Here is a 16,630-nt window from a genome sequence, read left to right as displayed (position 1 = left end):
TATTATCTATGTGTGTGTGTGTGTGTGTGTGTGTGTGTGTACATGTATCTTATTTACTTTATCTTATTGTCTTTTTTTCCCCTCTTTTTAAAATTTTTATAATCATTATTTAATGGCCCCATCCTGTCATCAAAGTGTTTTATACAATTTCCTTGTTCTTTTGTCAGTTCACCCAGTATGTGTTGGCCAAGTGCCTTCAAACAGAACTAATAATACACAAATAATGAACAGGGGAACTGCCAATGCTCTGCTTGGTGACGCACACACATATTAACCACAATAACAGGAATGCAATGTAAACATACCCCTCCCTCCTATGACAGGTTTATAATATTTGAGATGTGGCAAGATGTTATGCATAAGTTATGTAAGGTGAGTAGATAAAGGTAAGGTTAAGGTTATTATATATGTCCTTTTAGATTTTGTTTAAAGTAAAAGACAAGGTTTCCTTCCTGTCAAACATTTTACCATCAACACAGTTACAGACAGACATTACACACGGCTGTTACTGTCCATGTGCAAAAGAACAATGCATCAGTCAAGACAATGGTTTTGTCAAACTGACTTCCCCCTGAGACATATATGCTCACATGGACGTCAATATACTTTAAAAGTTAGATTTAAAAATTGCCGTGTGTGTATTATAATACTTAAAGAAATCTTCTCGTCTGAGGTATTCATTCAGTTTTCCTCTCCTCAGCTGTGTGACAGGTGCTCTCTGTGACTGCCAAAATAGAGAAACAGTGCATGATTTCATTTTCAAGTGATGTTAACTCAAACTTAAAACTTGTCTTTGGACTGTTTCTAAATTCCCCTTTGAAGCGTTTCTTCTGGTCTTTCCTGTTGGTGTACTTTTTGGCAAACAGAAGGCATTTTACGGTCTTGTGATGACAGACATGCATATTTTGCTCATCAGTTTCAGAGAGCACTGGCGTGTGTTGATAGCCACACCAAACCATTCCCAGCATTCTCTCATGATCGACATCAGACATGTTTACTGTCAGGAACCATTTCCTTGTTTTTGCAATCATCTGTGGGTAAAAGAGACTTACCAGAAAGACAGACAGGCATTTTGCATTGTCTTTTACATTTCATTCTGTTTTAGGAAAGCAATGAAAAAAAAAGACTTTTAAAATGCAAACTGGACAATAATAATAATAATAATAATAATAATAGATAAACGCCATGTAAGACTGCAAGGCAATGATGATTGATCTTTACAAATTATGTTTGTAGATTTTATTTCATTTATTAAAAAAAATAACTTAATGATGCATTCACAAGGAAAAATCTATTATTATTTATAACAACATGGCATTGCAATCTTTTTTAACATAGCAACACAGTGACATGTATGTTCCACTCAGTATCATGACATGTAATTTGGGACATTGATATCTTGGACTTTTATGCATGCACTGTACTGTAATTTGTTCTTTTTCACCATCAGTTTTTTTCTTGCGTTAACTTAATTATTTCTTTCTTATATTTTTTTTTAATAGTATTTTTAATAGTATATATGTATATTTTGATTGGGCTTAACTGGAAATTGAAATTTAACTGCAGCTTTGAGAGTGCTTCTTTACACTTGCCTTTATGTGATTCCCCTATTACCTGACTTGCACATGAGGACCACTGATTTGCCACAGCTTACACTTTTATTTTGTCATAACAAAGCAACAAAAATGCTTAGATACATATTAAATACATAGATACTGGAGTAAAAAGAGTAAAATGAAGAAATATACTTTTAGGAGTATAAAATAGGAATGTAAAATATTACTCGTAACATTATACCACTATATATATATATATATATATATATATATATATAAAAGCAGGAAGTTTTCGTTTCGTTTCGTTTTAAAATAATCGTGAGACATCGTACAAGAATGCTGCAAAAGGTCATTCCAGAAGAACCAGTTGAATCAATGTTGTGGAAACTCCCACATTTGGGAGGACATTGTCTACTCGTGTGTTCAGGGAATGTCACATGTCACATCTCTTTAATCAAAAGAAGGTTTTCAAGTAAATTATTATGATTCTTATTTGCTCTTTGATTCCTGACTTGACAAACATTCAATTTGATTATACTGGATGTATCTAAACGACTCAACACGAGGGACTGAGACCTAGAAAAAAGTGCATGTTTTGTTTTTTTTTGGTTTTTTTTTTACTCTTTTTAACAGAAATATTATAATTATAAGAAGCCTTTACAGGGGACATTTTGACAGTTCAACCTTTGAACTTGTTTATGAATGACTTAGAATGCATTTGAGAAAAAAAATGTATTAGATTTAGTCTAGTCAGCTCCCACATCACTGGGTCAGACTTTTCTCCTTCTTGTGCAGATATGTCCAGAAATTATTGGATAATCAGATACTTTTATGCCGATACATAGAAATTTATTGGAGTAAAAGTATAAATTTATTTAGGAAATGGAGTAAAAACTTGACAAAAATATTTTCAAAAATCTAGTACTGCACGGGACATTTTGGCATTTCAACCTTTGAATTTGTTTATAAATGACTTTGAATGCTTTGGAGGAAAAACAGCTTACTAGTAGATCTGTCTTCTCTCTGACACACCCATGGGTTCAGGTCCAGGATAGGGAGTTACATATTTGAAGTTTATCCGATAATGCGTATAAGCAGAACTGTGGTAAGCAAAAGACCAACCTTAACTCTGGTGTCTTTACATTTTGTTTGTTTGTATTTATGAAAGTATATTTCTAATGAATTCCGACATATAAGTCGGCATCCAGAAAAATGTTCATGAAACACCTTAAGGTCCCTGTAGTAGCTGTTTTCATATCACGTAATGTTTATCTGCAGAGTTTGCCCTTTGAAATGACTTCTTGTCCATAATGTTCTTAAGGTCATTACAGGTCCAGACATCATGGACAAGAAATTCTTGTGTCTAAAACCAGCCGCTGGCGACTTGACAAGTTAAGTCACAGGTGACACCATCAGCCGGCTTGAGTCGAGCTGAGACAGGCCAGTTCACACTGCTGCGACATTTCTCTGCAACAGTCTAAAATGGTTTCCTCTTATTGCAAATCACTGGTCTGAGCTGGGCTTAAAGGCACTCAGAAAAAAGTCAGATTTGAACATTTATATTTTTCTGATGACTGAGTAAACTCTGTCGTGATTCTTTTAGTCCACTACTTAATATTTTTTGTTTGTTTTTGTTTTGTTTTTGTTTTTTTTTACAATTAATAGCTCTGATTTTAGATTAATCTATAGCTTGTCTCTTTACTGACCCTCAGCAAATTCAACTCAGGATAAGCAACTCAACACACACACACACAAAACCAATAACACATAACAGCTGGAGATCATCTCACAGCTCACACACTGCCTTTTTAAGCATTCCACTCCTCCATAGTTTTTTTTAAATTTCTTTATTTCTTTTTTTACAGTTGATGATTATATATTATAAATTGTTGTTAATGTAATTGTTAAACTTAAATTACTCATATAGCAGATCTACTATACACACACATATACACAATTTGAGTTGAGATGAGGTATGATGGGTGTTTCAAATTTGGAAATCATTCATGGAACAACAAATGAATGGCACAGTAGGTTTAAATGTAAAAAAGTGGCACACCAGTTAACATTATAGTTTTTGGTTTGACTTAATTATTTTTCTTTTTGCACACCAACTGCCTCAAAATGCTACACTCATTATCTCCTTTCTATGACTTCAAAAATGAATATGGTGGAATCATCACAATCACAGTCGGATCGTGTAACAGCTGCTAACAGTCCTTTCTGATCCAAACAGCTGAACAGCGTATGAGATATGTAGTGCTAAAGGAAAAAGCTGTGTGACAGCAAGGTAAAGCCGTGGAAATATTCTAAATATTACGTCCACTGAGACTGAAAATGCTTTGTTTCTGTAGGCCTTTTTAAAAGTGGCGAAAATACATTTTGATATCAATCCCTGTTGTGTGCACGCCCGACTGCAGGCTGGGAGCGCGGCAACCGCGTACGTAACACACTGACTATCTACATAAGTATCTCATACAGCCCCAGTTTAAAAATGCCTCTGATTTCATTCAGTGTCTTTAATTGCACTTTAGCAACACGTCAAATGTCATGCCAATAGAATCTACTGAATTGAGTTGAACTGATGAAGCTCCAGAACAGCTGGTTCTTGGGGTGAGAATTTCTTGCTCAATACATTTTAAGTGTTAAGTTTCGTGCAAACTATGCTATGTTATGCGATCAAAATGATCCTCTCTTCGTGGATCAGTTTCAAACTTTTGTTTTTCTAAATAATGTTTTGTTTTTTTTTCACGTAGGAATGTTAGGGTGTGTATAGGGGTGTGTGTGATGGGGGAGGGAGGGAGGGAGGGATGGAGGTCATTTAGTCTTTTAATGCCAGCAACACAGTGTCACCTCATCATTTGTTCAGGACTCGAGCTGGTTTCAGAAGATCTAGACTGCAGGTGAGTTTGAATATCTGTATCCTAAAGTTGTAACTATGTGGGACATGGCTCCCTCTAAAATAGACCAACTTTCGTTAGCATTTTACTGTGGCTATGGGCACTGATTATTCAAATTCTGATTTTTTAAAATTTATTATTAATTTACTGGCTTTTGGTCATCTGCAAATGCCAGACTGGATTAATGTCTTAAGAAATGTGTATAGCTGTTGATAATGATATGAAGATGAAGATGATGATGAAGATGATGATGATGATGATGATGATGATAATGATGATTGATGAACTGGTTTCTGGTTCCAGTCCTGTCCCTGGACGCCTTCACACACCAGAATGTTTTCTTTCCTGTTCCTTGCTGTGCTCTGCACCAGCTGCCTAGCCGGTAAGACTTCCATCTGATGAGTCCTGTAATACTAATTTTATACTTTTTTTTTTTTTTTTTTTACAAACATCTACCATCTAATAAGACCTTTGTACATAAATTGTTGACTCAAGTTGAGTCAAGAAGCCGTAGCTTCCTCTTATCCATTATATAATAACTTTGTTGTACCTCTCCAGCTCCCAGTTCGCACTACTCCTTCTCACCTCCTGTTGGACCTGGTAGTGGCACTGCCTTCTCCACTAAAGCAGACGAACGGATCACCGGGATCAGGATCTGGGAGTCTACAAACTCTTACATCAAAGGGTCAGTCTGTCCTCCATGTCCACATGTTTGAAAACAGCTGCCCTTTATGCCCAGTGTGTTTTCTATGCATTTGCTATATTGTCTGACCTGCTTGTTCTTGCACATACAATACATTATGACTGCACATAATGTTTTCCCATCCATTATTCTTTTAATAAGTGCCATCACATCTTCTTGTTAACTGCATTGTTGGTATTCAGCAATGTTTTTTCTCTCTCCTGTGTGTGTCCTTGCAGTTTGCAGGTGCGTAATGGCTACATATGGTCAGAGGTTATAGGTCGCACATGGGGCGACAAGCAGGAGCTGATTCTTTATCCAGGCGAGAAAATTATTCAGGTCAGCTATTTCATTGATACTAAGGATGTTTTGTTGTGTTTGTGTGTTTTTCAAACTTTTCTGTTTTATTTTTAAGACAATGTTATGTAGTATACAGTATATTTACAATTATAAAATAACAATAATAATATTGATAATAGTGTATTTTATTATACAGATCCAGGATACTATAGTAGAAGTAGCACATTTTCTCTTTAAATAAGTAATGTACTCTAATTTATATTATACTATATTAATTGATCATTATTAAAAAATTAATAATTTGATCTCTCATAAAGGACTAACCACATGTACCCAGTGTATTAATATGCTGAAATTGTCATGTTACAGGTCTCTGGCAAATACCAGACCTCCTACACCGCCTACATCTATCAGCTGGTCCTCAAGACTGACCATGGGCGATCTCTGTCAGCTGGCCAGCCCTCACATGTAATTACCTTCAACCTTTTGTTTTTGGTACGATTACTATTACTCATGGTCACATATTAATTGTTGATGCTTTGTTACAGAACTCCTTCAACATGTATGCCGACTACCCCGGCTCTGAGCTATTTATGCTGAGTGGTCGCTACAATTCTGCAGGGCTCAAATCTGTGGGAGCTCACTGGAAACTCTGGCAGGAACCGAGCAACAGCAACAACACTCTGTATTGAAAACAAGCTGATTAATAACCAGTTACTGTTTCATAATCATAAACTAGAATGATCAATCTATATTTTTCGATTAAGGAAGCATTTAGACTCTTTGCACTGTTATATGAATACCTCTGCCAAATCTCGTCTTGGTTAATGAACAACAACAAAAAAAGAAAGTATTAATGGTGACGGTTAAAGATGAACTCAGTTTGTCACCCTGTGTGGTGCACTTAAACACACAGGATCTACTTTATATACAAGGCAATCTTTTTTCATCTATTAAATGAAGGGGCTTTTATTTAAAGTATTTTGTCACTCTGCAGTTGTGAAGGAAAGAAAGCAATGATTTATTGAACATGTATTTTGAGTAATGCTGTCTTTAAAGTTAGCATGAGATTATACAGATTACTTTGTGATTTTTATATCTGTATATCTTTATTGGTTGGAGAAATGTGTACTTTGAACCATATTGAATTCAGTTGCAATATATTCCTGTATTTTATGAAAGGTCCTTTTCTTGTAACTTCCTCCTGTGTGGCTGTTTTTTAAAATTAATTTTAAAAAATACATGAATAAATGAAAGCAACTTGGTTGTGTGTAATTAAGAAATACATTTAAGGAAAGCATTTTTTGAAAGGCAAGATCTGGTCCTCTATCACACAAAGTATATACCCAACACCAGGAACAAAATTCACATGAATTAAAAAAGTTACTGAGTGCAGGATCACAGACAGCTTACTGCTCATTCTGAGAACTACTTTTTTTTGTAATTGCACAATTCAACTCCGATATCAGTTTTATTTGACAGAGTCCACAAAAATTTGTTGTGAACAAAAGTGTCTCTCTCTGCCTTAGTGTCTTCCTGCAAAACACAAGTCATGTAGCAAAGGTACTCTATCATGGTCATATTTACAGTCTCTGCACAAATTTCTGTGTGACTGAAGCCATGTTGTGCGAAAGCTCTGAACATTAACAGCAACAGCTAGTTGACTATTTTCCTTCTTCTGTGGTTTTCCAGGCACAGTAGCTCACGTAACTGCTTCCTGCATAGCACAGTGTGGTCAGAAATGCAAAGAACTGACAAGCGACATTGACTTTGACATTTATTTTAAAACTAGGCTAATTTAACTTTGATGTAATAAGGTAATAAATGATGAGACACAGATAAAAGAGAGATAGAATTTACAAAATGGTTTAGGTTGGACAAGTTCAAATTTCCCATAAATGTCGTGCAAACTATGCTACTGAATTCAATTATGTAATCAAAATGATGCTCTCTTCCTGGATCAGTTTCAAACTTTTGGAATGAGACGCCTGCTATTATTTAGCTGTCAAAGGCTGTCAAGTAGGAATGTTAGGGTGTGTATGGGGGTGTGTGTGATGAGGGAGGGAGGGATGTATAAGTCTTTTAATGCCAGCAACACAGTGTCACCTCATCATTTGTTCAGGACTCGAGCTGGTTTCAGAAGATCTAGACTGCAGGTGAGTTTGAATATCTGTATCATAAAGTTGTAACTATGTGGGACATGGCTCCCTCTAAAATAGACCAACTTTCGTTAGCATTTTACTGTGGCTATGGGCACTGATTATTCAAATTCTGATTTTTTAAAATTTATTATTAATTTACTGGCTTTTGGTCATCTGCAAATGCCAGACTGGATTAATGTCTTAAGAAATGTGTATAGCCATTGATAATAATATGAAGGTGAAGATGATGATGATGATGATGATGATGATGATGATGATGATGATGATTGATGAACTGGTTTCTGGTTCCAGTCCTGTCCCTGGACGCCTTCACACACCAGAATGTTTTCCTTCCTGTTCCTTGCTGTGCTCTGCACCAGCTGCCTAGCCGGTAAGACTTCCATCTGATGAGTCCTGTAATACTAATTTTATACTTTTTTTTTTTTTTTACAAACATCTACCATCTAATAAGACCTTTGTACATAAATTGTTGAGTCAAGAAGCCATAGCTTCCTCTTATCCATTACATAATAACTTTGTTGTACCTCTCCAGCTCCCAGTTCGTACTACTCCTTCTCACCTCCTGTTGGACCTGGAAGTGGCACTGCCTTCTCCACTAAAGCAGACGAACGGCTCACTGGGATCAGGATCTGGGAGTCTACAAACTCTTACATCACAGGGTCAGTCTGTCCTCCTTGTCCAAATGTTTGGAATTTATTAGAAAATGAATACAGGGGGAGGGTTATTGATATTTTTGTTTTAGCTGAAGGGATGATGGTCTGAATTTTTTGGAGAAAAGTGTAGTTGGATCAAATATATATTTTTTCAATTCCAGATTTATATTTTATCTCAGCCTGTCCTTGAGCTATTAAAAATCCTGTAACCAGTGCATTTAGTCACTGAAGATGGCAGTAACTGTTCAGTTAATAGCGCTTTTGTTCAAAAACAGGGTAGCTGGAACATAAATACACTATGCTATGTTTGCAGTGTTATCTCATGTGCAATTTTGGGGATACTGTGAAACGGGATTATTAACAGTTTACAATACTACACCAGTTTGAATTCTTTGTACATCTTAAATTGCTGCTTTGAAACAATAATGCTAAAACAGAGATATTAGTGGGGAGGGTGTTGCAGTTTTTAAGGGGAGGGCTCATTGAAAGTTTTAATGAAGCTGGGAAGGGACTTGTGTTTTTTTTTTTTTTTAGTGAACCATAAGAATCAGCTGCCCTTTATGCCCAGTGTGTTTTCTATGCATTTGCTATATTGTCTGACCTGCTTGTTCTTGCACATACAATACATTATGACTGCACATAATGTTTTCCCATCCATTATTCTTTTAATAAGTGCCATCACATCTTCTTGTTAACTGCATTGTTGGTGTTCAGCAGTGTTTTTTCTCTCTCCTGTGTGTGTCCTTGCAGTTTGCAGGTGCGCAATGGCTACATATGGTCGGAGGTTATAGGTCGCAAATGGGGCGACAAGCAGGAGCTGATTCTTTATCCAGGCGAGAAAATTATTCAGGTCAGCTATTTCATTGATACTAAGGATGTTTTTTTGTGTTTTCGTATGTGTGTGTGTTTGTGTGTTTTTCAAACTTTTCTGTTTTATTTTTAAGACAATGTTATGTAATATACAGTATATTGACATTTATAAAATAACAATAATAATATTGTTAATAGTGTATTTTATTATACAGATCCAGGATACTATAGTAGAAGTAGCACATTTTCTCTTTAAATAAGTAATGTACTCTAATTTATATTATACTATATTAATTGATCATTATTAAAAAATGAATAATTTGATCTCTCATAAAGGACTAAATACATGTACCCAGTGTATTAATATGCTGAAATTGTCATGTTACAGGTCTCTGGCAAATACCAGACCTCCTACATCTATCAGCTGGTCCTCAAGACTGACCATGGGCGATCTCTGTCAGCTGGCCAGCCCTCACATGTAATTACCTTCAACCTTTTGTTTTTGGTACGATTACTATTACTCATGGTCACATATTAATTGTTGATGCTTTGTTACAGAACTCCTTCAACATGTATGCCGACTACCCCGGCTCTGAGCTATTTATGCTGAGTGGTCGCTACAATTCTGCAGGGCTCAAATCTGTGGGAGCTCACTGGAAACTCTGGCAGGAACCGAGCAACAGCAACAACACTCTGTATTGAAAACAAGCTGATTAATAACCAGTTACTGTTTCATAATCATAAACTAGAATGATCAATCTATATTTTTCGATTAAGGAAGCATTTAGACTCTTTGCACTGTTATATGAATACCTCTGCCAAATTTCGTCTTGGTTAATGAACAACAACAAAAAAAGAAAGTATTAATGGTGACGGTTAAAGATGAACTCAGTTTGTCACCCTGTGTGGTGCACTTAAACACACAGGATCTACTTTATATACAAGGCAATCTTTTTTCATCTATTAAATGAAGGGGCTTTTATTTAAAGTATTTTGTCACTCTGCAGTTGTGAAGGAAAGAAAGCAATGATTTATTGAACATGTATTTTGAGTAATGCTGTCTTTAAAGTTAGCATGAGATTATACAGATTACTTTGTGATTTTTATATCTGTATATTTTTATTGGTTGGAGAAATGTGTACTTTGAGCCATATTGAATTCAGTTGCAATATATTCCTGTATTTTATGAAAGGTACTTTTTCCCTCTTGTAACTTCCTCCTGTGTGGCTGTTTTTTAAAATTAATTTTAAAAAATACATGAATAAATGAAAGCAACTTGGTTGTGTGTAATTAAGAAATACATTTAAGGAAAGCATTTTTTAAAAGGCAAGATCTGGTCCTCTATCACACAAAGTATATACCCAACACCAGGAACAAAATTCACATGAATTAAAAAAGTTACTGAGTGCAGGATCACAGACAGCTTACTGCTCATTCTGAGAACTACTTTTTTTTGTAATTGCACAATTCAACTCCAATATCAGTTTTATTTGACAGAGTCCACAAAAATTTGTTGTGAACAAAAGTGTCTCCCTCTGCCTTAGTGTCTTCCTGCAAAACACAAGTCATGTAGCAAAGGTACTCTATCATGGTCATATTTACAGTCTCTGCACAAATTTCTGTGTGACTGAAGCCATGTTGTGCTCTGAAGTCAGCTCTCCATCACACACGCTCCTCAGAGAAAGCTCTGAACATTGTTGCCTTCAAACAGCAATGACTGGTTGACTATTTTCCTTCTTCTGTGGTTTTCCAGGCACAGTAGCTCAGGTAACTGCTTCCTGCATAGCACAGTGTGGTTAGAAACGCAAAGAACTGACAAGCGTGGAAGGTAGAGAGAAAATGAGAAACCGAAGGAGCATGGGAAAAAAGAGAGGGACGGTATTTCAAGAGCATTATTCACTATAAACTCAAAATCTCAGTGCACTGATAAAATTTCAGTGTCCACCTTAGTTACTTAATCTGTCACATCTGGCATCTTGGGTAGTATGTGCAGGGGCATAGCACCAGATTCTGGGGCCCATATAGAAGCAATAATTGAATAATAATTGAGTGAAATGGAAGTCATTTGTCAATGACCTATGCTCATTGGAGAAGCAAAGGGCTTAAGTAAGTCAAGTCAAGTCATATAGAAGCAGTCTCTGTGGGCCCCTGCCCTTCATATCTTGATTCATGTTATGTCACTTTCAAAAACCTTTTATTTTAGCATAATCAGTCACTCACTTGGCTCTTGCTGTGTCTCAGTTTAGGGGCGGACTAAACTATTTTCCTCTTTTAAGGGACTGCAGAGAGCTTCTACTATTTTTTATACAGTTCAGTCTTTCAACTGATTTATTCAGCCAATTTTAATTTACTTATGGTACAATGTCCTATGAATAAAAATGTGCAAACAAAACCAAACTTTTCTTTCCAGGCTTTTTGAGGACCCCCCTCCTACTGGGGCCCTGAGCAATCAGTCCCCTCTGCTACGATGCCCCTGACTATGTGTAAAACTTTTCCATTTATGGTTGCTCTGCTCTCTTCATTACAGTAATTCATTTCATTGGTGTCATTTACTTTCAACACCAATGCACTGAAATGCACAGAAAATGTGCCACAAATCTAGACATTGCTTTTTTCCCTGCTCTACCCATAAATACAGTGTCAGCCATGATATGACCTCATCTATATGATACATATTCTTTGTCAATATCATTATAGCCTACAATAACATATTTATATTATCATATTTATTAATTCCATTATGTCAGTCCCACAGTAATCACTGGCATCATAGCACAATACATGACAGTGATTTGAGCGAGTTCAACACTATGATGTCTACATATTTCAAACTTGGAGAAAAGTGCACTGATCCCTTGGTATCAGCAGGGACTTGATGTATCAGAATGAAAATCCGGACATAAACAGTTGGACATTATAGTTTCTGTAAAGGATGTTTTGAAATACTCCCCATGCTGCCAATAATACAGTTCTGGTGGAAAAAAAAAAACTAGATACTGATTCAATTTCTAAAAAAATGTCTTAAAACTACCTAAAGGAGGATTCCATTAATTTTACAGACAAAGTGAGTTTTACTTCTCACAAGGAGTACTAGTGTCTAAAAATCTGTGAATCGGCTTTGAAAGCCCAGTGTATTTGTACATATTTGTAGAATTAGGGCTCATGATTCACCAAAACAATAGCGAGGACGGGACTTTGGCATCCAGACTAGACAGTATTTTGCACAGTGCACAGTCACTTGTTTGAACAATTCCTACACTATATTGCACACGTGGTTATTTTATATTCCTTTATTTATTTTCAAAAACTCATGGAGCGTCAGTTGTTTTTCTGACAACAGGCTGCTCTTTTCTTTTTCTGTATAATGTGGACATACAAACTGTTGTGATATTTTTGACATACATGCATACGTAAAATAGGAAAACCTGTCTTTTTGGATGAACTTTTCTCTCAACCATGGGCAGATTATGAGACAACGGGCCGCAGGGTACAGATATGCAAAGAACCTCTAGCAGCAAGACAGTTATGCATCTCTTTCTAGTCGTTATGCAAATTGTTGTGGTTTTGTGGCTCTTAATAGACATTTTTTTGTTTCCTTGCATTTGTTTTGTGTCTCTTTGCAGTTTCTTTGCATCTCTTTTTGTGATCATTTTGAGTCTCAGCAGTCGTTAAGTGTTGCAGTAATTTGAATGACAGTTTGCAGGGGAAGGCCAGGGGCCCCCTGCCACTTTTTGGACCCTTTGCCCAGCAGGCCCTTTCAGTAATCCATCCAAGCTCTAAAAAAATCTGAAGTGCTCTTACTGCAGATGCTGCCCAGCAGTTGTAGTTGTGTCGCCCTCTAATGGCCTGGTTGACTGAGAGAGCATCTGCTACAGCTGTCACAAGATACAGAGCTGCAGCACAACAGTTCACACACAGCGACTAGAAGAAAGAAAGACACAAGCAGTGAAAAAGATGAATAGACAAGCAGGGAAACCAAGTTTAATGCAAAGCCAAAATGAGTGAACCAAACTACTGTGTGTGTGTGTGTGTGTGTGGTGTGTGTGTGTGTGTGTGTGTGTGTGTGTGTGTGTGTGTGTGTGTGTGTGTTACCAGTGTAGTCCAGGGAACCTGTGGTATCTTGTGGTGGGCTCCAGTGAGGTAAATTATAAACAGGCAGACGGTCAGGACCCAGCACAGTATGGCAACAAACATCACCCAGCAGAGAGCCGACAAATGAAAATACTCTGTACCCCCGACCAGAATCCACACCAGCATACCACACACCTGTAGTAGAGGAGAGGAGACCATATCATATTATCATCAGAGTGAAAGAAGAAAATAAAAGATAAAAAGAAGTGAAAGATAAAACTAGAAATGAGAGTGATAACAAACAAGGTTTGACACAGTTTTGTTGGTGTGTTTTTCCACTGACGGCAGCACTTTATTATATCTATCCACACTGAATGAAGAAAATATTTGGTACAGTTGTCCTTTGTTTGAAATTCTGACAGAATACATTCAGGAGCTTTAAACCCTCATTGATTCCACCATATACATGCTTGAAGTCACAAAAAGGAGATTATAAGTGTAGCATTTTGAGGCAGTTGATGTGCAAATAGAAAAATAATTAAGTCAAACTAAAAATCATAATGTTAACTGTTGTGTCACTTTTGTACATAAAAACCTACTGTGCCATTCATTTGTTGTTCCATAAATAATTTCCAAATTTTAAACACCCATCATACCTCATCTCCTCTCAAACTGTGGTGAGTAACTGAATCTTTTTCCTCCCAGCTCTATGCCAATCTCACCCTTCCTGTCCTGCAACAAAAGACTGCTGCTGGATGTTTCAATATCACAGGAAGAAAACATTTTTTTGGTGTGAATCATGACCTCAAAGAGGATTGGTTTTTCTTAAAGTAAAATCTCCTATTGGTTATCAATATAACATCAAAATCTAGTATTTATGATTCGAAGTTATGCTCATTATTTATACAATCACACAAATATGATTTTCAATCTAAAACAGCTTAAGAGTCTTTGTACAGTTAGATTCTACTTTTTTTGTAAGTTGTTGCACTTGTTTGCAATCAGATACTCAAACCGTGGCCTGCCCAGCCTCTGCATGGCAGCCAGCCAGACTGTATTTACAGAAAGCCTGTCTTGACTTTTTCCCTCTGCTAAATCGGAAAGGAAGAGACACAATGAGGGAGAGGAAGGAGGAATAATTGGTTTGCTTGGTGTGTTTTTGGTTAACTTCCTATTTTCATAGAGAAGTAATTGTTAGTTTTTCTTGGGTTTTTTTGTAACTCCATTAAATACAGTCTACTGAACACAAAAAAAAAAAAACAATTTACTCTCATAGATTTCAGATCCTTTGGGTAAAAGAAAGTTTCCAATTTCTGACTCTTTTCTAACACAAAACCTGCCTTCATATGTGCACAAGTTGTCCCTAAGCGTGTATGTTTGTGTGTGTGTGTGTGTGTGTGTTTCTGAATCACCTGGAGAGAGGAGTTCTCATCACTAACACATATTTTTCTTCTCTTTTAATGTCTCTCAGAAATATTAAAATCATTACCAATTCCTGAAAATGATTGATGCATTCAGACGCCTCTCACAAACGATTTCACCCTTTGAAACCTAAGCAAATTGGATTGATTTCTTTCAAAAGCATGGAGAAAAAATGCAATGACCAACTAGAGAAATGTCCCACAAATTAAAAGAAATGAACAGGAAACCAGGGAAAAATGTCCAGAAAAAGAAATTTATAATCATTCTAATTATATATTTAAAGTTATGTTAAAGAAAAAGAAATGAACATTTTTTTTGTCCACTTTTGGGGGGGAAACATTTGCTTTTAAACTTTTTTTGTGCTTGTTTTTAGGTAATTTTCTTAAAACTTTTTCATTATGTCCGATTATTTTTCGGCCATGAGTTGTCAAATTGGTCGCTGCCTTCTGCCCATATTTTAAAGAAATTAAAACAAGTTGTTCAAGTTTCAAAGGTTGACTGTATCCAATAGTAGCTTCCTGTAATCAGCTTTGTTTAAACATTTGTACTGATTTAGTCTTCAAACACACAGCTTTAGATCCATATTCACACTTACTATCTCAGCCAGGAGGAGTATTCCTTTGGCAGTTGTGGTGAAGTGCTGGTCAAAGGCCAAGGTGGAGGTTGAGATGTTGCACTCTGGTACTGAGGGACTCCTGGGGGCCGACACCACAGCCGCTCTCTCCATGGTGCACTGACGAAGACAGTCTGTGTGCTCTCAGACAAGTTGTCGCTGTTGCAGAGGAAGTTGTGTTCCTGTCCAAGAATCCAAGGACAACCCTCCATGAAGGATTTAATTATACATACTGCATATCCGCTCACATATTAAATACAACTGCGTGAGCTGCTGGGTATTTGAAAGGTTATCAAATTAACACCTTAGAGCCGCTTTAGTATAAAATAAGATTTAGTTATCTTCAGCATACTGCTCTGTCACTGCTCTTTTTTTAAAAACTGTTTTTATTTTGTTGTGTGGTGATGTATATAAATGCTAGTCATATATGTTTGAAGTGGTGCAGAGGTGACAATGAATAGGAGGGAAATTTAGATGACAGTCCTCTCAGAGGGATTCACAGTTAAAGGCAAGAAATAGAGACCTGTGTGAAACCACACCGATAATAACAGTTCTTCTGCTGATGATAAATGATACTGATAGGCAAGGAGGAAGAGGAGGTGTCTGTGTGTGTGAGGGAACCAAGGACAGCTACTCATACTTTTGCATGTTTTAGCCCCCTAACAACAATAATTGATTGTTTAGGTTGATGTGCTGCATTCCAGGCTGTCATTGTTTCCTGCAATACCATGAAAATCAATTTGCAGAGATTCAGTCTTGCTTGAGTTATGTAGCCTGCTGCGATGAGCAGTTCATTTTTGTAGTGCATTTAAGGAAGCTTCGATATCTAATAGCCAGAGGGCTGCTAAAGCAAAGTGGCATCATTAGAAAGACAAAACCCAGAAGACAAACAGGAACAGACAAAAAGGAGGGTTGTTTCAGAGGGTAATGTGAATATTAATTTTACTAATAATCAGGGGTGAGGGGTGCAATCACCCAGCAGTTCGCGAAGCAATTAACGGCTTCAGTTCCCCATCTATCAAAGCCAATCTGTGGACAAAAACAGTAATTTTAGCCCACTGAACTGCTGGTCTACTGCTGCTTCGATCAGTTAGTTAATTTGTGTTATTGTGTGACTTTGAATTAACTGTTTTGCATCAAAGTCACTCAATAACAGCAATGTTTAATCATTGTTTTTCTCAGTGGAGTCTGGCTTTTTAGAGAGTAATACAACTATTTAATCTTCCTGTTGGAAATCACTGTCTGATGTGAAGGTAAAGCAGTGAACATATTCTAAATTAAGCAGATACTTCAGACTACTTTTTTAGTTGGCTAAAATATGTTTTGTTGCTGTCCACTCTACTCTTCGCTTCTATGTCCAACTCCAACATGCTTCTCCAAACTGGGGGTGCACCGACTGAAATCTACTGTATGTAATTTACCCTCCATGGATAAGCACCCTATACAATCCAACTTTAAAAA

At 36.7% G+C, this 16,630-nt stretch overlaps 3 protein-coding genes across 3 annotated transcripts; 2 read left to right on the top strand and 1 right to left on the bottom strand.

The window, feature by feature from the left end:
• Positions 1-4,347: 4,347 nt before the first annotated feature.
• Positions 4,348-6,698, top strand: LOC121945981 (zymogen granule membrane protein 16-like). The gene is made up of 6 exons (XM_042490370.2): positions 4,348-4,459; positions 4,760-4,838; positions 5,015-5,141; positions 5,378-5,477; positions 5,808-5,906; positions 5,987-6,698. Exons 2-6 carry the CDS (start codon positions 4,790-4,792, stop codon positions 6,128-6,130), a joined length of 519 nt encoding a protein of 172 aa, XP_042346304.2. The 5' UTR covers positions 4,348-4,459; positions 4,760-4,789; the 3' UTR covers positions 6,131-6,698.
• Positions 6,699-7,513: 815 nt separating this feature from the next.
• Positions 7,514-10,361, top strand: LOC121945124 (zymogen granule membrane protein 16-like). Its single transcript, XM_042489150.2, has 6 exons — positions 7,514-7,594; positions 7,892-7,970; positions 8,133-8,259; positions 9,004-9,103; positions 9,452-9,541; positions 9,622-10,361. The coding sequence occupies exons 2-6, from the start codon at positions 7,922-7,924 to the stop codon at positions 9,763-9,765; spliced, it is 510 nt and encodes a 169-aa protein (XP_042345084.2). The 5' UTR covers positions 7,514-7,594; positions 7,892-7,921; the 3' UTR covers positions 9,766-10,361.
• Positions 10,291-15,316, bottom strand: cmtm8b (CKLF-like MARVEL transmembrane domain containing 8b). The gene is made up of 4 exons (XM_042489149.2): positions 15,152-15,316; positions 13,156-13,329; positions 12,865-12,984; positions 10,291-10,875 (listed from the first exon to the last, which is right to left on the bottom strand). The coding sequence occupies exons 1-4, from the start codon at positions 15,281-15,283 to the stop codon at positions 10,789-10,791; spliced, it is 513 nt and encodes a 170-aa protein (XP_042345083.1). The 5' UTR covers positions 15,284-15,316; the 3' UTR covers positions 10,291-10,788.
• Between the last annotated feature and the right edge of the window lie 1,314 nt (positions 15,317-16,630).

The sequence above is a fragment of the Plectropomus leopardus genome, chromosome 11 (genome assembly GCF_026936395.1).
Source record: "Plectropomus leopardus strain MGB_pleo_1.0 chromosome 11, ASM2693639v1, whole genome shotgun sequence".
Lineage (NCBI taxonomy): Eukaryota > Metazoa > Chordata > Actinopteri > Perciformes > Serranidae > Plectropomus > Plectropomus leopardus.
This window is presented reverse-complemented; position numbering and strand designations above follow the sequence as displayed.